This window comes from Alexandromys fortis, unplaced genomic scaffold, assembly GCF_014885135.2.
Source record: "Alexandromys fortis isolate MF-2015 unplaced genomic scaffold, M_Fortis_MF-2015_v1.1 scaffold_103, whole genome shotgun sequence".
NCBI lineage: Eukaryota > Metazoa > Chordata > Mammalia > Rodentia > Cricetidae > Alexandromys > Alexandromys fortis.
In genome coordinates, this window is record NW_026067978.1 from 1,615,203 (window position 1) to 1,637,133 (window position 21,931).

General features: G+C 45.4%; 1 protein-coding gene across 1 annotated transcript in view; it reads left to right on the forward strand.

Moving 5' to 3' along the window:
- The window catches only part of Fstl4 (follistatin like 4), a 430,956-nt gene that overhangs the window by 212,295 nt on the left and 196,730 nt on the right, over positions 1-21,931 (forward strand). Inside the window, exon 4 of the mRNA XM_050157785.1 lies at positions 18,394-18,639. Within this exon, the coding sequence (XP_050013742.1) occupies positions 18,394-18,639 (246 nt within the window). The remainder of the gene's footprint in view (positions 1-18,393; positions 18,640-21,931) is intronic.

Genomic DNA, 21,931 nt, shown 5'->3' on the forward strand with positions numbered 1-21,931 from the left:
CCCCCCCCCCCCCCGAGATCAACACGAGCACAGCTCACAAAGACTGAGGCAGCAAGTGCAGAGCGGGCGCGGCTCTGCACCAAGGCCTCTGCACTTAGATCACGGCTTCCAGTTTTAGGTTTTTTTTTTTTTTTTTTTTTTTTTTTTGGGATGCCTCAATGTGCTAACACGTGGGCCTCTGATACATGTACCTTTTCTTGGTTTCCCTTCTTAAAGACCATTTAAACTTTTATTTCAGATTATATACTTTATTCAAGTTAGTTAAATATCTGTTTAAAGCGAGAAAGCGGGTTAAATGAATGGCTCGGTGGTAGAGTATTTGCCTGGCATTGACCCTCCAACACAGCAGCTCAGTATGTAAATAAAATGGACATTTTAGACGAATGCAGCCGAGAGGATCTGAAGCATAAGAAGGTATTGTGGTAAATATAGAATCAATACATGTGGGAGTATTTTTAAGTCAAGAAAAGTGGCCAGAGTTCATTTGTCCTAAGAGTCTTTATATGGAGAGTAAAATATTAATTAACTCTAGACGTTCAGTTAATTATGCCTTGCAAATGAACTTTGTAAACCGAAGAATAAAGAAAGTACATTTGGGGCTGGAGCAGTGGGTCAGCAATTAAGAGTGCTTGCTGCTCCTGCAGAAGACCCAGGTTTGGTTCCTTGCACTTACACGGTGTCTCGTGACCATCTGTAACTCCAGCGCCAGGATCCAGTGCCCTTTCTGGCCTCCCTGGCTCTGAAAGTGTGTGGTGCACTCTCATACAGGCAAAACAGTCACAGATAGAAAATAAACCTGTTTTTAAAAATAAATTGTATTTAATTTTTAAATGAGTAGAGGGAGGAATCTGTGAAAGATACTGCCCCCCAAATAAGGAAATGAAAGAAGAGGTGAGAAAAGTGAAATGGAAGACTTTGTACAGACCATGGAGTGTATGATGGTAGACCATGCAATGGGTAACATAGTGGAAATTAATGGATTATGGGTATATGAAAGGGTGTGTATTAAATCAAGGGAACTAGATCTCAGATGAGTGCACATGGCTCATTTATATAAAATAAGAAGTATATGAAGCAAACAATGTATTGCATAAAATGTGAAGCTGAGGGGAACAGGGAGATGGCTCAGTGGGCAAGAGTACTTGCTCAGCAAGCATGAGGACCTGAGTTCCGATCCCCAGCAACCCATAAAATGGTCAGCATAGCCATGCATACCTATAATCCCAGCAATGGAGAGGCAGAGATGGGAGGATCTCAGGGGCATGCTAACCAGCCAGCTACCCCAGTCAAAACAAGAGTTTCCCATTCCATGAGAGATCCTGTCTCAAGGAAACACAGTGGAGAGTGATGGAGAGGAGGACTTGGGGGAGAAGGGCAAATGGCAAAATCACACACACACACACACACACACACACAAACCCTCATCTTTAAGCAGGTGGATGAGGACATGTTTGTTCATGGTTCTTCAATACCTACACTATCCCACAGAGTACACAGCACTTACCAGTATACACAATGCCTCCGGCTTGATCCTTAGCAAATAATAATAAATTAACATCAATTTATCAAATTAATAAACTATTCATTGGCTATTTTTCATATCCACTCATTACTTAATAAGAATGATTGAGGCATGTATGGTTATTTGAATTTGGTTGGGGGAGAGCTGTTATGGGTGTGTTCCAGTATTATTTTATTGCAGGTGGGTGATCAGCTACACCAATGCCATTTATGAAGTAGTAACCTTTTCACCTATTGGAATGAACATTCTAGTCACATTGACGTTCATATAGGTTAAGACTTATTTCTGGGTCCTCTCTTATTTTTTGGTCATCAATTTGCCTGTTTCTGCCTCAATATCCTATCACTCTCTGTGTCAGCAGTGGTCTGGTCTGGTCTGGTCTGGTCTGGTCTGGTCTGGTCTGGTCTTCTAACATGGGGCCAGGCACTCCCTCCACCCCCCTGTCCTTCTCTTATCTTCCTTCTTTATCTGAGGGCATTTATTCTTTCAAATGAACTTCTAAAGACCACTTTATACCATTTCAAAAGGATTATATTAAATGTATAAATTTATGGGAATGTCTTCCCCCTGGAAGAATAAGGAATGACTTTGCATTTGTTCAAATCTTATTTTATGACCTTCAATAAGATTTTATAGTCCTTTTCACATAGGTCCTATGGTTTTCTTGTCAAATTTATTCATAAATATTTTATGGGTTTTGCTATTATGGTGAGAAGACTGTTTTCCCCTTTTTGTGTCTAATTATTTATTGCTAATATAGAGTATAATGGTGAATTTTGACGCATTTATTGTCTGTCCACCTGCTTCATCACGGTTGCTTTATAATTCCATCTATTTTTTTTTTTTTTTTTTGCAGTACGGGGTGTTAACTTAGAACCCTGCTCATGCTAGGCAAGTAGGCAAGCGGCATTTCCAGCCTTCTTTTTACTTTTGCAGTTTTGAGACAAGGTCTCAGTACATTACCCAGGCTGCCCTTGAACTCCCTTTGCAACCCAGGCAGGCCTTGAACCCCTTCCTACCTCAGCTTCCTAGGTTGCTGGGATCCCAGACCTACACCACCATACCTGGATCGTTGCAGCAGCAGCCAGTGAAAACTGCTCGTTGCCTTTCTTTCTCAAGCACTGAGGTTAATTCATACCCCTGTCTCGGCTTATTTCCTTTTTGGATGATGATGATAATAATGGCAATGCCAGGCTGACTCCCAGTTTTTAACTAGAAACACTCTGATATTAGCTATCTACAGGGACATATTTAAAGGATTTTCTTCTACTCCTTCTTCCTTAACAATTTTACTTTAAAGAACTGATTTGCATTGAGTGTTTAGGCTGCCTGTAAGTGCACTGCATGTGCAGTACCCAAGAAAACCAGAAGAGGGCTCCGGATCTCTCAGAATGAAACTGCAGTTAGGAACAATTGTGAGATGCCATGTGTGTGCTGGGAACAGAAGCAGGATCCTCGCAAGAATAGCCAATGCCTTTAAGGCTGGGCCATCCCTGCAGCCCCCAGGACTGATGTGTTTTCAGACTTCCTTTGTTTCCCCTTTGGCTCTGGGTCATTCTAGATACATTCTTGACTTGATATTGGAAGCCCTGCATCTGAGACTCAATCATGACAATTCTCTTCCTAAAAGCTTCTGGTAGCCGGGCGATGGCGGCGCACGCCTTTAATCCCAGCACTTGGGAGGCAGAGGCAGGCAGATCTCTGTGAGTTCGAGACCAGCCTGGTCTACAGAGCTAGTTCCAGGACAGGCTCCAAAGCCACAGAGAAACCCTGTCTCGAAAAAAAAATTTAAAAGCTTCTGGTAAATACTCATGTTCTTGGACTGAGTCAGAGACCTCTGCAGGTATAGGCATGAATCTGGGATCTTCAAGGGAGAAGACCTGAGCCAGCACCCCTGCGGGTCCAAGCATGAGTCTGAAACCTCTGAAGGAGTAGGCCTGAGCGAGGTCCTCTGTGGGTCCAAGCATACCTGAGTCTGGGAACTCTGAGGGGAGTAGATCTAGATCAGAGCCAGAAACTTTTGCAGGACCAACTCCAAGCCAGGAACCTCTGCAGGAGGGATCCAGACCAGGGACATTTACAGAAACAGGTCTGAGCCCACAACCTAGGCCAGAGCAGGGCTGAGACAGCAAACTCCACTGGAGCAGAGCAAACCCCAGGAGCACTGAGCAACCTACAGGAACACAGAGTGACTAACATGGTAACTGGAACCGTGGAACTGACTGCAACCCAAGAAGCAACCATCTGAGCCTTGGATGCACTGGCACCTAGAAGATTAATCACCAGAGTCACAGACAGCCCCAATCACACCAATTAGATGGAAAGATGAGTAGACAAGGTAAGAACACATGCAACACTACAAAGACCAACACAACACCAGTAAAATCTAGTGACCCTACAACAGAAAGACTTGAACAACCACATATAGATGAAGCAGAAGAAGATGGCCTAAAAATAACTTCAAGAGAGTGTTTGAGACTCTTAAAGAGGAAATGAGAAATCCCCTCAAAGAAATGGAGGAAAAGACAAAAAATTGGAAGATATCAACAAATCCCTTAAAGAAAACCAAGAAAAAGCAATTAAACATGTGAAAGAAACTATTCAAGACTTGAAAACTGAAATAGATACAACAAAGAAAACACAAGCTGAGGTAATTATAGAAACAGAAATCATGAGAAAACAATCTGGAACCACAAATTCAAGCATAAACAGCAGAATACAAGAGATGGAAGAGAGAATCTCAAGCACTGAAGATACAAAATACCCAGGAAATACGGGACACCATGAAAAGACCAAACCTAAGAATAATAGGTATAGAAAAAGAAGTTCAACTCAAAAAGCACAGAAAATATAATTAACAAAGTCATAGAAGAAAACTTTCCCAATGTAAAGAAAGATACAAGAAGCTTACAGAACACCAAATAGACTGGATCAAAAAAAAATCTCCTTGCCACATAATAAAACACTAAACATACAGAATAAAGAAAGAATATTAAGAACTGCAAAGGAAAAAGGCCAAGTAACATATAAAGGCAGACCTATCAGAATTACACCTGACTTCTCAATGGAAACAATGAAAGCCAAAAGGTCCTGGTCAAGTGTTATTAAGATATTAAGAGACCATGGATGCCAGCCCAGACTACTATACCCAACAAAACTTTCAATCACCATAGAAGGAGAAAAAAAGATACTCCATGGCAAAACTAGATTTAACCAATACCTAGCCACAAACTCAGCCTTATACAAAGTACTAGAAGAAAAACTCCAAGCCAAGAAAGTTGCTACATCAACAAAAACACAGCAGCAAATCCCAAAGAAGGGGAAAAAATACACAAATTAACATCACCAACAACGAAAACTAAATTAAGAGGAGATAGCAATCACTGGTCATTAACTTCTCTTAATATAAATGAACTCAACTCACCCATAAAAAGACACAGGCTAACAGATTGGATAGGAAAACAGAGTCCATCCTTCTGCTGCATATAGGAAATACACCTCAACCCTAAAGACAGATATCACCTCAAAGTAAAAGGCTTTGGGAAAAAAATTTCTAATCAAATGGAATTTCTACAAGATTTTCAAAGAAGAACTAATACCAATACTCCTCTAATTATTCCACACAATAGAAACAGAAGGAACATTGCCAAACTCTTTTTGTGAGGCTACAATTACCCTGATACCCAAACCACAGAAAGACATTACTAAGAAAAAGAATTATAGATCAATCTCACTCATGAACATTGATGCAAAAATACTAAATAAAATAGTGGCAAATCAAATCCAAGAGAACGTCAGAACCATCATCCATCATGATCAAGTCGGCTTCGTCCCAGAGATACAGGGATGGTTCAACGTACGAAAATCTGTCAATGTAGTCCACCATATAAACAAATCAAAAAATAAAAACCACGTGACCATCTCATATATGCCAAAAATATTTCAACAAAATACAACATCCCTTTATGATAAAGGTCTTGGAGAGAGCAGGGATACAAGGAACATACCTAAACATAATAAAGGCAATATACAGCAAGCCAACAACCAACATCAAACTAAATGGAGAGAAACAGCGATCCCACTGAAATCAGAAATAAGACAAGGTTGTCCACTCTCTCCATATCTATTCAATATAGTTCTTGAGGTCCTAGATAAAGCAATAAGATAACAAAAGGAGATCAAGGGGATACAAATCAAAAAAGAAGAAGTCAAACTCTCACTATTTGCTGATGATATGATAGTTTACATAAGTGACCCCACAATTCTACCAAGAAACTTCTGCAACTCATAAACACTTTCAGTAATACAGCTGGATACAAGATTAACTCAAAAAAATCAGTAGCCCTCCTGTACACAGATGATAAATGGGCTGAGAAAGAAATATCACCCTTCACAAGAGCCACAAATAGCATAAAATATCTCGGAGTAACTCTAACCAAACAAGTGGAAGACTTGTATGACAAGAACTTTAAATCTTTGAAGAAAGAAATTGAAGAAGACACCAGGAAGTGGAAAGATCTCCCATGCTCTTGGGTAGGTAGAATTAACATAGTAAAAATGGCAATCTTATCAAAAGCAATCTACAGATTCAATGCAATGCCCAGCAAAATTCTTTACAGACCTTGAAAGAACTGTACTCAACTTCATATGGAAAAGCAAAAAACCCACAATAGTCAAAACAATCCTGTACAATAAAAGAACTTCTGGAGGCATCACAATCCGTGACTTCAAACTCTATTACAGAGCTACAGTACTGAAAACAGCCTGGTATTGGCATAAAAACAGACAGGAGAACCAATGGAACCGAATCGAAGACCCAGATAGTAATCCACACACCTTTGAACACCTGATTTTTGACAAAGACGCAAAAAATATCACATGGAAAAAAAAGCATATTTAACAAATGGTACTGGCATAACAGGATATCAACATGTAGAAGAATGGAAATAGACCCATATCTATCACCATGCGCAAAACTCAAGTCCAAATGGATCAAAGACCTCAATCAACATAAAGCCAGTCACACTGAAGTTCATAGAAGAGAAAATGGAAAGTACACTCGAATGCATAGGCACAGGAGACCACTTTTTAAATATAACCCCAGTAGCACAGACACTGAGAGAAAAAGGGACTTCCTGAAACTGAAAAGCTTCTGTAAAGTAAAGGACATGGTCAACAAGACAAAATGACAGCTTACAGAATGGGGAAAGATCTTCACCAACCCCACATCGAACAAAGGTCTGATCTTCAAAATATACAAAGAACTCAAGAAATTGGTCATCAAAAGAACAACTAATCCAATAAAAAAAAAGAGTACAGACCTAAACAGAGAACTCTCAACAGAGGAATCTAAAATGGCTGAAAGACACTTAAGGAAATGCTCAGCATCCTTTGTCATCAGAGAAATGAAAATCAAAATAACTCTGAGATTCCATTTTACACCTATAAGAGTGGCCAGAATCAAAAACACTGATGACCACTTACACTGGAGAGGTTGTAGGGTAAAGGGAACACTCCTGCATTGCTGGTGGGAGTGCAAGCTGGTACATCCCCTTTGGAAATTAGTATGGTGATTTCTCAGAAAATTAGGAAACAACCTTCCTCAAGACACAACAATACCACTTTTGGGTATATATCTAAAGGATACTCAATCATATCACAAGGACATGTGCTCAACTATGTTCATAGCAGCATTGTTTGTCATAGCCAGAACCTGGAAACAACCTAAATGCCCCTTGAACGAAGAATGGATAAGGAAAATGTGGTACATTTACACAATGGAGTACTACACAGCAAATAAATAAATAGTAACATCTTGAAATTTGCAGGCAAATGGATGACGCTAGAAAACATCATATTGAGTGGGGTAATCCAGATCCAGAAAGACAATTAGCATATGTACTCACTCAAAGTGGTTTTTAGACATAAAGCAAAGAAAACCAGCCCACAAATCACAATCCCAGAAAACCTAGACAATGAGGACCTTAAGAGAGGCATGCATGGATCTAATCTACATGGGAAGTAGAAAAAGATAAGATTTCCTAAGTAAATTGAGAGCAAGGGGACCATGGGAGAGGGTAGAAGAGGAGGAGAGAGGCAGGGAGGGGAGCAGAGAAAAATGTAGAGCTCAATAAAAATCAACTTAATAAAATGAAAGAAGGAAGCATAAAATTGAGAAGGGGATGTCTAATGGGAATCAGGGAAGAGTTAGAAGGGAAAACTGGTGTTGGAGATATTTTGTTGCATTATGTAAAAAAATTTGCAAATAATAAAAACAAAAAAAAACTATTTAAAAAAATAACCATGTTCTCTGAAAAAAAGAAAAGCCATGTTCTTTACTAGATTCTCCTGGAGTTTGGGCATTTTTGTGACGCTATTTAAGTTGGCCTTCTTTGGAAGTTCTATGTATTTCTCCTCTTCTCTATGGTGTCCAGACCTCTTGATACATACAGTTATTTTCTGTGACCGATCTTTGGGCTACAGTGCAGACCCTAATGCAGTAGTGATCTTACATACAGCCCTGGTGGATGATCTGCGAGCCTGTTGTGAAGATAGTTTGCTGGGTTCCTAGAGAGGAAAACATGGCCACGGTCCCCATGAACTCTTCCGGTTTCATGAGGAGCAGACCCAGCAAGTCACTCAGCCCTTCCACCAGAGGTTTCAGCTCCACTGAACCTAGTGTCCGGATTTCCTTTCTGTGGCTGTGATAAAATTGCATGACAGAGAGCAGCTTAGGGGAGAAAGCATTTGTTCAAGCTTAGAGTTAAAGGTTAGAGTCTATCATTTGGGGGAAGTCAACTTAGGTCAAACAGCCACACCATATCCATGGTCAGAAGCAGAGAGAATGAGTGCACGCCTGAATGTTGTGCTTGGCTTTCTTTGCTGTTACACAGTCCAGGGCCTAAGTCAGGAAATCATGTCGCCCAGTTCTAGGCTTGACCTTCCCACATCAACGCACTGCAAGTCAGTGCAAGCAAAACAGGCCCCACAAACATGGCCACAGGTCAACCTGAGCAAGATAATCGCTCACAGAGACCCTCTTCCCAGATGAATTCTGGGTTGTGCCAAGCTGACAATTAAAACTCGCCATCACACCTAGAATCTGATAGTATTGCCAAGTTTGGTCATGCCACCAAACTTACATGTTTATGCAGGTTGCCCCACTGAGATAAAAGAACAGCTATCTGAGGAGAAATTGGCCCCCTACTGATTATAAAATAGTCATTCGTGTGTGCACTAATATTTAACTTTTATTGCTATTTAGGTATATGGGTGTTTTGCCAGCATAGATGTCCATGCATTACATGTGTGTCTATCAGAGAGCAGAAGAGGGCACTGAATCTCCTGGGACTGGAGTTATAGACAATTGTGAGCCACCTTGTGAGTCCTGGAGACTGAACCCAGATGCTATGGAAGAGGAGGCAGTACTCTTAACCACTGAGACATCTCCCTTGCCCCAATTTAATCTTCTTCTTTCTTGGAAAGTATAATCAAGACAGAGACCATGCTTCTTAACTCTTTTTTCCTTTTGCTGTGATTAAAATACTCTGAAACAGAGAATTTATTTGTCTCACAATCCAAGGCTACAGCCCATGATCGCAGGGACATCATAGCAACAAGAGATTGAGGCAGCTGGTCACAGACAAGAAGCAGAGAGCAATAAATACTTGTACTCAGCTCACATCCTTTTCCATAGAGGCTTGGGTCCCAGCCTAGGGAATGGTACCACCTTTTGTGGGCAGTCTTCCCACCTCAACAGTCTAATCAAATTACTCCCACACAGGCATGCTCAGATGCTAACTTAAAATAGATTATCCCTCCCAGGTGTGCCTGCAGGCTTGCCTCTTAAGTGATTCTAAATCCTGTTAGGGTGACATTAGTAGTAACCATGACAACATGTTATCATCTTGAGATACATCCATGGCATGGGATTGACCTAGAGGCTACACTTGCAAAGTATATAGAGTTCTAGAGGAAGTTAGCATCTTTTAGCCTGGTAAGTTTTCAGGGATAAAGTGGCAAGAGACATTCCAGCTCTTCCCACCGAGTGCCTTCACATTAATCCCTGAAATAATTGTAGACAGGCAGAGGAGCAGTGCCCTTTAATCATGAGCGGAGAAACTGGAGCAAACCCACATACTGGGGCATCCACAGGTCGGTTCTACAGTCACAGAAACCAGTAACCGCTGGGACCCTCAGCTCTGAGATGGAGGGAACTCAGAGGAGCCAGAGAGAGTGACAAGGAAGTTAGGTACAGTGAGGGGCAATGCTGGGCCTGCTAGCGGTAAGGATGGCAGCTGGAGGGGCTTCCTGTAAAGGAAAGAACTTGGCGAGAGGAATTTATTTGAATGCAGTACTCTAAAATAAAGCCATTTTGAAAAACAAAACACCCCCCTCCCACCCCGAGCAAAACTCCTTTGGTGCTTTGCATTTTTATGCTGTTTTTGTTTGCAAGAAGGTTCCTGAAGTAACTCCTCCAAAGCCGGTTCAGATCGCATGTTTGAGCATGCAGAAGGGAAGGGAATAAGATGACTGACTTCTCTCTGTAGTCTTGTAGCCGGAAGAGCCCAAGTGAACGGTGGCCATATGCCAGATGGGAGATGAGTCTTTTCAGTTCCAATGTATCTCTTTCCATTTTGGTTTCTTGAGGCAACAGAGTTTCTTCACAAATCCAGGGGCTCTCCTCTGACACTCTGTCTCTGTTCCTTCTGCTTCCTGTGAACCACCCCCTTTCCTCTCCCCTCCCTGTGAGCCACCTCTTTTCCCCCATCCCTCCCATCTCTCACCAGCCAGCCCCTTGGGACTCCACCCACCTCCATCAGATGTGTCTTTACCTGGGGTTTTCTACAGCTGACTCTGCCAGCCCCGGAATATTTGAGAGATGGGAACTGGGCTCAGCCAGATACCACAGAGACCTCATGCTGTAGACCCCCACCCTCGCTGGCTGCCTAGGGCCCTGCCACAGGGCCTGCTGTTGGGGAGCACAGATCCCCAATTGTATGACAAAGAATGTAGTGAGCTAGCAAACTGCCAGAAAGAGTCCTGGGACAAAACCAGGAGCTCCTTTCATGCTTGGGAGAAAGTTCTAGAAATAGCGAGACCAGACTTGCTATTGCTCCCCCACACTGCAGAGGGGAGAGAGCTCTTAATAGTCATGGAAAGGGCTCTGGAAGGTACAAGAGAACATTGACCTGACTGAACTTAGCTAGCCTGCCTAAGACCCTGGGCTCCAGCCCTAGCACCATGTAATTAATTAACTAATTAAAATAAGCAATAGTGGAGATTAGTTTCTGGGGTTTTTTCCTGACCACCTATTTTCCTTTTTTTGTTATTATTAAATTGTTTTTAATTGAAATATATTTTTCTCCATCCCCTCCCTCTCTGTCTCCCCCCTTTCTATCCTCTCCCATGATCCCCACTGCTCCCAATTGACTCAGGAGATCTTGTCTTTTTCTACTTCCCATGTAGATTAGATCTATGTATGTCTCTCTTAGGGTCCTCTTTGTTGTCTAGGTTCTCTGGGGTTGTGAATTGTAGGCTGGTTTTCTTTGCTTTATGTCTAAAAGCCACTTATGAATGAGTCCATATGATAATTGTCTTTCTGGGTCTGGGTTACCTTTGTTTTGTAAATGCTCGAGTCCAGGATGTTTCAGTCAGTAAAGTGCCTTCCTTATGAACAGGAGACCTGACTTGGATGCCCAGAACCCACTTTAAAAAGCCAGGCAGGAAAAGGAAACAGAGACAGGAGGATCCCTGGGGTTGGCTTGCCAGCCTAGCCTACTTGGTACATTCCAAGATTAGTAATAGAGAGCCTGTCTCTAAAAAGGTAGACAGTACCAGAAGAGGAAGTGTCTAGGCTGTCCTCTAGCCTCCACATGCCTGGGGGCACACATACATGCACGTACACAAGCATACACACACACACACACGCACATGCCTGCACACACACAATCACTAATGCCCTGACTCCTGCAAAGCTGCCTTTGAAAGTGAGCTTATGGGACCTGGTGAAGTCTATAGAGTTTGTCCTCCAGTCAATCAACTCCAGTCACATGGTCCTGACAGCTTGTAATTTCAGATTCACTCAGCTTGAGCAAATCCTGGGGAAAGTGCAATAGAAGTGTCCTCTGGGGAAACCTGGGAGGCATGCTGTTTGAGTCTGCCGTATAAACTCAATCTATACTTTCAACATAAACACATCTCCCGAAGGCAGTCACCACCCCACCAGGCTCCTGGGTACTTGAATTTGTCTCCCTCATGTCCTGCCCTGTGTACTCTTCCCATCACTGACTCAGAAGCTTTGGGTCCAGCCTTTGCTGAGTACGAATCTCTTTTCAGTCCTCTCAGGCATCTTGTGAAGAGCAGACACCATTCACGGTTTTAAATAAGAAAGACAAGAACACAGGGAGCTTGCTTTGGGTCACAAGCTACCACTGAGGAGCATGGGCCTGGGTAAAACAAAGGTTTAAAGTGTGCAGTTGCTTGAGAGCAGACACTAAGCCCTGGCTACAAGTTCTGATGTAGGTCAGGGGCATTCTTCTGCCCCTGGTTCCCTCTCTCCTGCCCGTGGTGCCTCTCTAAGCAGCAATATCTGTCTCTCGAAAGACAAACTTAGTTATCTGGAACCCCACATTCCTCCTTTTCTGGGGTCTCTTTGTGTGGTTGGGACTGAAACCCCAGTTTGGGAAGGGTGAGAGCCCTGCCCAGGCTCCCTGAGAGCAAAACAAGTCATAGTATCAGGCTGGTGCCTTGTTTACAGACCCACCTAAGCCAAAGCCCTAGGCTAGCAGGTCGCTGCTCTGTTCAGCTCAGTTCTTAATAACACTTGCCATTCGTTAACAGCCCGGACCATAAGGTTATGTATGAATTTATACATTTATTCCAGTAAAGATGCAAATTATTCCTTCTGGTGGCAAAGGTAAGCCCAGAGGTCCTAGTTTGCCCAACTGTATCGGTCATTGACTGGCAATTATGCCATGGCCAACCACCTCATTGCTTCCTCCTTCCATGTGCGGTTCACTTCTCCAGTTCCCCTCATGCATAGCATAACCACAGCTGGGGAGATGGCTCAGGAGGTGAAATGCTTGTCATGCAAACATTGGGGACCTGATTTCAACTCTCAGCACCCATGTCCAAAGCCTGTAAGCCCAGCACTGGGAAAACATAAACAGGAGGATCCCTGGACTGACTGGAGAGATGGCTCAGCAGTTACGAGCATTTGCTGCTCTTGGAGAGAATTGGGGTTTGGTTCCCAGCACCTACATCCTACATCGGGTAGTTCACAACTACCTGTAACTCCAGATCCAAGGATTCCAATGCCCTCCAGCCTTCACTGGCATCTGCCTGCACATGGCATGTATAACTCATGCAAGTGTACATGAATACACATAAATAAAAATTAGTTCCTCTTTAAAGACAAAACCATCAAAGAAATGACACCTACAATCCCTGAGGTTGACCTCTAGCTTCCATATGTATGTGCTGCCTCTATTACATGCACTAGCACACTCACACGTGTACATACACACACACACACACACACACACACACACACACACACGAGGAACAATGCATAGATGAGCAAGCCTTCCACCCATGGAAAACCATGGTGACCATGTGTTTTCTTCTGAATGCCTCTGCCGGCAGAAGCTGAACATGGCTGTTGTCCCAGGCAAGGTTTTGTGGCAGAGATCAGACAAGACTCTTGAGGTTCTTGGTTCTTCTCTGTCTTTTGCATACAACTCCTCCTTGGGCTCAGCAGTGAGTGGTTTCCCCAGAACCTCACTGTGGCTTCACAGGGTATGGGTGGAGTTGTGGAGCTTTATCCTGGGGTCTTGTGTAGGCATAGGTGGTGAGCGGAAGGTATGTGGCTCCACTTGAGATCTCGAGTAGACATTTGCAAGACCTGCTGAGGGGAAGACAGGGCTGCTATCTGTACCAAGCAGAAGGAAAGTTCTAGACATGGAGACACAACACTAGGAAAAACATGCCAGCCAGCAATCCTCATCCCCAAATGAAAAATGAATGGGTCTCCTCTCATCTTTGTCCATTTTCTCTAGCTTTAACAGAACACCATAGACTGGGCAAATTATAAACCAGAGTTTATTTGTTCTTGTTTTGGGAAGCTAGAAAAATTCAAGAACATGGCCTCTGCACTGCTTCGTGGTTTGACAAGAAGGCAAGAGAGGGCTAAGGCTATGACAAAATGAGTTGATCAGGAGCCCACCTGTGTCCTGGCTCCCTCACTCCCATGATGGCACTCATGCAATCATAGCTGTCCTAGCAGATCCTCACTGTCACCTCGACTGGATTTAGAAACACACCTCTGGGCGCATCAATACAGATGTCTCCAGAAAGGTTTGGCTAAGGAGGGAAAGCCTACCATGAATGGTGGGTACCAGCATCCCGTGGACTGGGGTCCCAGACTAATGAAAATGAGCTGAGCTCCTGCATCCATCACGCTCTGAGTCCTGGGTGTGGATGCCACATGACAGCTGCCCCATGCCCTGCTGCCGTGATGGACTGTGCCATCAAGAAACTGGCAGCCAGAGGAAACCCTTGCTTCCTGGGTTGCTTTTACTGGCTGTTCCACCTCAGCAGTGAGGAAAGAAGTGCCAGTGCCCTAGCCACCTCTGAAAAACCCTGTCTCCTTAACTCTGTCACAATCATAATTAATGCCAGCACAAAATCTAAAGGGACATTCAACTGTAGCTTTCCCATGTGTCACCCTGGACACCATTTCTGAGATGGGAACACTCCTGGGTACACTGGGGACCAAAGAGCTAGAGTTTGGAAGGAAAGTACCCCACCTGGATTCTTGAGCATGCTGGGCTATGAGGAAGCCACATCCTAAGCCACAGGTGTATCAGACTCCACTTTTCTGCATCCAGAGGCTATGCTGGAACTTGCCCACCTTGAACAGTCTCCCCTGGGGCTCAGGCTAGTGCTGAGTCCCCCACCTTATACAATCAAGCTCAGAGCTTCCGGCCACCAGGTCTGTGACACTCTGGTCAAGTATTGTCTATGAACGACAGCAGAGGGTCTTCAGCACCAACAAGTACAATAGATTTGTGGCTCTACCACCATCCCTGTAATGTATCAATTCCCATGTCTCCCCATGTTCCGTAAATTTAATTAGTGTTGAAAAGCAGCTTATTTGGCAAGATGATCAGTTTTTAACCTGGGTAAATGACTTTCTTTATGACTATAAATTAGGTGCACGCTATCTTTTTCACGCATCACGGTTGTCCTCATAAACACTGGAGGCAGTTGCCGGGAGTCTCACTCCGTTACCTTTTCCATTACTGTTTTATCATCATCCCGGTAGGAGTGGGGAATTCATTCTGCTTTAATGACTAAAAGGAAGTGGCGATGAGGGGCTTGTTTAATGAGGAAACTACCTCGTGGTCAGCGTCTCCATCCACGCCTGTCCCTTCCCTGGGCAGGCTCAGCTCCCCATGGGGCCGGCTGGCCACAGCCTTGGAGAGGGCCACAGCCTTGGAGAGGGACGTACACGGGGCTTCCATGCTCCTTTTATCTTAATTGCAAATGATTAGGAATCAAATATTTGCCGAGAGCTGATTTCCACAGCAGGGAGAGAAGGTGAGCATTCTCATTGTCTTCCATGGCCACAGGTTGGCACAGATGTTTTCTTAACTGTGACCCCTTCAGAACACGGTTTATAGAAAGTCACCTGCAAGCTAATGATGGAGCAATGGACCCCAGTGGTGGTTGCTACAATCCAGCCTTCCCAAGAAGAGTGCCACGTGCAAAGGGTGCCCCCAGCTGAACGAAGGTGGTCTCTGAAGTTCCCTGTCCCCAGGTCTCTGGTTCCCTTGACTGCAGAAGCCCCTCCAGGGAAATGTCTAGCATCCTCCATGCCTCTATCTTCCTCTTCCTGCCCCACTTAGGAGAGAGGCAGGCAAAGATGAACGATCACAGCGTGTGACCCCCATCTCCCGCCCCATGCCAACCTCTGACCTGGCATTGGAACATTGATACTAGTTGTCCTTAAAATTGTAGTGTTTTTTAAAACCTGAGGAGGCAGTGGCCCGGAACCTGCGGAGCCTCCTAAAGCTAGAGTCAGGGCACTCATTCCAGGACAGTGGGTAAAGGGAAGGAATGCGGGCTGACTTTAAGAAGAAATACCCCTTATGGTAAATTGGAGCTGATAGCCAGTGGGGGAGAACAAAGGGGGACGTCACAGCTGGAGAAGAAACCCCACAACTGGATCTAAGAAGCCAAAAACTTAAGCGGTTTCTTTTCAAAATGAGCCATTAGTCTGTTCTGTTTGCACAGGGAAGATTATTGAAACAGCATCTAGGGTAAGGCTTCACTTCTTGCCCTGTCTTGGGAAAGAAACAAAAGCTGATCATTTCAGCACTGTGTTAGTTTCTTCTAGTAGCTGTTGGCATTTTCCAGGGTGGCCCATTTCCCAACAGCTCAGGAGAAGGCTGCTAATCAAACACACTTAGTGGCCAAGCAACCCCATGTCCATTGGGGGGGGGGGTTGCTTCCAGCCTAGAGCCTCCTTTAGGAAGAGCCTGTTCTCTGCACTCTCCCCTTCCCATTGCCGCTGATGAACCTCCAGGAGGGGTGGGAGGGGTGGCTTCATAGTGCTACGGAGCCTTAACAGACCGTGGATAAGGAAGGTTTTCACGCCCCACTCTGGATCTGCACTCTCGCTCTGCAGAGATGTGTTGACCTTCGAGTTTATTATGATGCAAGAAAAAAGTCGATACACTTCTGAACTTGCCAAGGTTAGGGGAATTTAAATGAGTTATTGAATCAAGTAGTTAATCTTCCCATAACTGATTTGTTTCCTTTTCAAATCTATGATGACGAAAAGCAGACCTAACCCAAAGCAGGAAAAGGAGTTCTTGGTTTTCCCCTTATATGTGTGTTTGTCCCAGGAGTGGAAGGCTCAGTGTTAATGACCAGGGCTATCCTGTCTTGTCTAGTACATGAGAGATGGTTTATTTGTTTGGACCTGGTTGCTTATGTGGTGTTTTAGTTTGGAGTTTTGGTACCTGGTCTTATGTAGTCCAGGCTTGTCTCAACTCACTATGTAGCCAAAGCTGGCCTTGAACTTCTGATCACCCTGCCTCTACCTCCAAAATGCATTGATGACCGATGTGCACTACCTTAACAAGCCTGGAAGATCACTGCATCAACCCATAAAGCAGATAAACTCTGTATCCACGTTTTACTTCTTTGGATGTTGGGTTCTTTTTTTCATTCCTAGCATGCCACATGCTGTCATTAATGGCATGGAGTCATCCTCTAATTCCCTGGCATCTCCTCATATGGTGGACTATCAGTTAAGTGTTCTCTGTGGACGCCTCGCTTTATCATAAAATAAGCCACCACCACCCCCAGCCACCCACCTCTAGATGTGAGCTCTGAGCACTACTGTCCCAAGATCCTTGTGAGTGGGTGTCAGACACAGAAGCTACCCAAGCAGTGTGCCAGCCCCAAACTCCAGGGTCTCAGCCTTCTGTCCACAGATACAAGATCACGCTAGAGAGGACTGGTCAGGGGTTGGAGGAGGGTTCTGGTGGCCCTACTGATGGTGTGGTTTTCCTGCTTGCCTCCTCGCCACACTTCCTCTCTAGACTCTCCAATGGCTTCCCAGGGTCAATGTAGCACTCCCCATTCAGTTCCTCTGCTCAGCTCTCTCTACAGCTATGCCTACGCTACACCTTTGCTCCTGGACTGCCCAACTCAGTTACTTTTAAACTGCTATGATAGAAGATACCATGGTCAAAGGAACACAGAGAAGAGTTCATTGGGGGCTTACAGTTCAGAGAGTGAGTCTGTGACCATTATGGTGGACAGCATGGTGGCAAGCAAGCAGGTATGGTTTTGAGAGTAGCTGAGAACTCACATCTGATCCACAAGAGTAAGGTAGAGAGAGGCAGAGCTAATCCAGAACGGCATGAGCCCACCCCCAGTGGCACACCCCCCAACAAAGCCACACTTCCTAATTCTTCCCAAACAGTTCCACCAACTAGGGACCAAGCATTCAAATACATGAGCCTATGGGGGCCATTCTCATTTAAACTACAGCACCAGCCTTGACGATATCATGGCTTTGTCACATTCTACCTTCAAGAAGAATGACTAGGTCAGAGAGAAGTAGAGTTACAGCTTATTCATCTTTGAGATCTCTCAGAAACCTAGTGCTCAGCCTGGCTGCAGGTCATCACTTAAGAAAGAGAAAGGTAGGTGCGGTAGCCCATGCGTGTGGTACCAACACTTGGGAGTTGAAGGCAGGAGCATCAGGAGTTTGTAGCCAGTTTGTGTTAAATGAAGCTATGTCTCAAAAGAAAGAAAAAGAAAAGTAAAAAAGAATAAGAGGAGAAAAAAAGAAGAAAGAGACAGAGGAATGAATGGGGGAAGGACCCAGTTTGATAATGATTTTGATGCAGTTTTGCCACATAGAGTGGTCTCGGGGCAGGGGAACGGTGGTTATTAGGTCTGTCCTCTGGTCTAAGGCGCCCCTTAGTGAGCACGGGAGGACTGGGTGTCCTCACTGATCCAGTTGACAGCAAGGAAGAGCAAGCCCATGAAAGCACAAATATTCACCAAGGCCCTCCCATGGGTTCCAAGGAGCAGGTGCCCTGTCTGAGGTGTTCAGGGTGAACCACATAAAAACATACACAGCAAGATACACATTTTTGACTCCTGTAGCTACTTCTTGGAGGAACAGGGACTCCATGTAGACCTAAGGTCCTTTGTCCCACCTTGGGTCACCTCAGCCTCATGGGAAGTTGAGGTCTCTGTGTTTCTAGTGTTTGTGACCTGAAAGAGCAACATGGACTCTGTTCTCCAGCGCTGAGCTAACCCTCTGTGTTTGTGTGCATCCACAGGCCTTCCTAGCCCTGGGCTGTCGGCCTCCTGTGGGAAGAAACCCTGCAGCCCCGGGAGCAGGTGCTCACTCGATAGGACCACAGGGCAGCCCTCGTGCCACTGCGTGGAGGTGTGCAGGCCCCGCTACATGCCCGTGTGCGGCTCTGACGGGAGGCTCTATGGGAACCACTGTGAGCTTCGCCGTGCAGCCTGCCTGCTGGGCAAGAGAATCGTCAGCGTACACAGCAAGGACTGCTTCCTCAAAGGTAGGAGAGGGCTCCTTGCCCCACACCTTAGAGTATATGATGGATCTTCTGACTCTCTTTCAACAAAGGCGACGAAGGTGCTGGGTGCACAGGTCACAAGCGTAGAAAAAGCAAGGAGAAGGATTGGTACATTAGCCCTGTAGCAACAGAGACCTTTTTTTAGCAATGTGTCTTCAGTCTGAGACCCAGTCCCAGAGATCTCCACCCCTTCCCCACCCTTGGAGAACAGAATCTAGGGAGGTCAAGCCGAACTCTTAACTAGAGTTGAGTCTGTATCCTCTAGGCACCAGACAACAGGCTATGACCCAAGTCTCCACACTGCATGCCCTTGCAAAGTGACAACGAAGACCACATGAAACCGAGTTCCATGAGTCAGGAAGTGACACTGTACATATAAAATGACCAGGTGATACCGACAGAGTGGTTCCCCAGCCAGTGGGAGAACATCCCATGCCTTGCCTGTTCAGAGAAGCTCTGAACAAGATCAGGAAACCACCAAGACATCCAAACATACGAATGGAGACAGAGACCAGAGAACTCACTCTGTGCTAGGCTCAGGTGGGAAGAAACGGGCAAGACAATAAGATTTCCAGGGAGGGGCTCTGTTTTGTGTGCGGCACAGTGCACCACAGAGGTGCTCAGAGGCTTGCAAATATATGTGGGTGTGAAGGCTAGAATGGTATTCCCATGTTGCTGTGGCCTCAGCACACATAGTATGTGCCATGGCCTGCAGAGATGCTTGTAAGCCTGAAGTAAAATGGCCATGTGTGCACTAAGTTTTCTATGCCACAGAAGCAGAACCTGGCAGATGGACAGACCTACCTCAGCTAGGGGACGCAGGAGGTGGGAGAGCTGCTCCCAATCCTATGAGAGCAAAGGTTTGCTTTGGATAGAGTAAGGAAGGTGGGAGGGGGCATATGTCTGCAGTGTTGGCCACCATGGGCTGCAGAACTACTTTGTGGTGATGAGCCGGGCCTCCCAGGCTCCCTGTGACTACCTCCAGCATGTGTGTGTGCTGTAGGACACAAGCCTAGGTTGGATAGTCACAGTCTTAGGTGAGGAGTACAGTTATGTGAGCCTCCACCCACTCTGCCCCGAGCCACCAACACCCAAGTAACAAATAGGCGGTTCTGGGTTGGCTGTGGTGGAGGGGGCTCTGGGGAGATACACTTAAGCCAGTGACAGGAATAACCTCAGACACTTTCATGGCTGTGCTCATGACGCTAATGTTAAGGTGCTTCAAAATCATGAGGTGCATTATGCAAACGAGACCACAATGAGCTGAGGACGAATGCCTGGAAGCGCTGCCCAGCTCATGCCCGCCGCCTCCCCGGCAACCGAGCGCACTAAAACACTTGACCAGTTGCTCCAGCTTTATTGGGCGTGTTGAGTTTTATAGACTGATGTTCCGTCCTCTGGTTTCCAATATCCCCCAAATTGCATCTTTCGGAAGGTTTTTTATTTCCTCATTGGAGTGTGCACAGCCTCCCTCGCCATCGCTTATTCAAACGGCATTTCTCATTTCACACGAGGGAAAGAACGGCTGCAAACCCTACCGCAATGAGGGATGACAAGGGCGGCCTCCAGCAGGGCTCCGTGTTGATTGAGTTTATGCCCTGAATCTTCCTAATGCAGTGTACCACCGGTTCTGTGAACCCCGACCCACGCAGAACTGGTCCCCTCCAGACCCCTCTACAAGCGAGCAATGTCTGCACATATTCCTAAAACCAGGTTACATCTGGGCTCTGGTATGTCTCCGCTGTGTGACCCCGGGTGCCTCTCTGTACTTCTCTCGTCCATCGTCCCCTTCAGCTATAGCATGGGTCTAGTGACCATCACTATCTGCTCTGGCTATGCAAGGTGAGGGAAATACAAAAGATCATATGGTACAGGACCTGGCCCACCGCATCTGATAGGAACCATCGTTGCTTCTTCTCAGCTGATGTGGCCACAGACTTAGAGCATGGAGATGCCCAAACTGAAGGGAACACAGAGACAGGGACAGACAGGGACAAGTCTGCCTGGGAAGCTCTTGAGGGGACTTTCTGGGCCCAAATAGCTTAATAGTGGCTAGAGATTGGATGTAGGAGGCACTGATGTTGTCATGATGTGCCTACCTAGACCCAGGACTTCTCGTCTGGCCTTCTTGGAAAGTCCTTTAACACACTTGTTTTCTACCTTCCCAATGCTGCAACCCTTTATTACAGTTCCTTGTGTTGTGGTGACCCCCCCCAACCATAAAAGTATTTCCTTGATACTCCATAACTGTAATTTTGCTACTGTTATAAATAATAATGTAAATACTTTTGGAGATAGAGGCTTGCCAAACGACAGTTATGGCAGGCAGGAAGGCCCAGCCTCCTCCTCTAACATTCCTCTAGTGTGTGTCTAGCAAACTAGAAGGACCCAGGCACCGATTAACAAGGACTTACAGGGGTGGAGGACAGATCATCCTGAGCAAGGAACATCCCCCCAGAGCCGTGGCTCCAACAGAAAGCCAAAGGCAGAGGCTTGACGGGTGGCGGCTGAGGAGGGTGTGCAGGACCACACCATCTGCTGTCTCCACCTCACAATGGCGGCAGTCTGTTTGATACCAAACTTCCATGAAGTTATTAACACAGGAAATTTTAAAACACTTTTTCCCCACAAAAATACAAATTCTAAAATCGCCAGTCTTCTGTTCTCCCAGCGAACATGATTCCACTCTCTAGGAGTGCACCTGTCCCCAGAAGCCGATATATGGACTCTTGTAACGGGGCCAGGGTGTTGATCGAGTGGGAGAACTGTGGCAGATCACACTGGACCAAGGCACTGTGTCTACAGCCCCTGCAGGGAAAGCTTCTGCCAAGGGCTGGCTGGTGACACACGGCCCTCTCCACACAGTGTGAGAGAAGAGCCTGAATTCTAAGCCCCCTGTTCATAAGAAAACTTCTGGTATCAATCAATCCCAGTTGCTATGGTGACAGAATTCAAAGTGTCTTTTAGGGATCATTGGTCTGCATGAAAAAAAATCAGACTAAACTCAGATGGCTTCTACCCAAATTTGTGGCTTTAATCCCAGATCTCCTGGGCCAGAGAAGCTGGGCATCTCGTGTTCTGTCAGGAGCAAGGAGAGGTGGGGGAAAAGTTGTTTGTGTATGTTTTCCCTCAACTCCAAATACCACCAAGATAATGCACCCGAGATAGTGGACGGGACTCACCGCCTGGCTTCACGCAGAATTCATGTTTGAAGGCATCTTGCCACACACGGTCTCCTGCACACTGGTTTTCACTCTAGAAGTTCTTTTTCTGA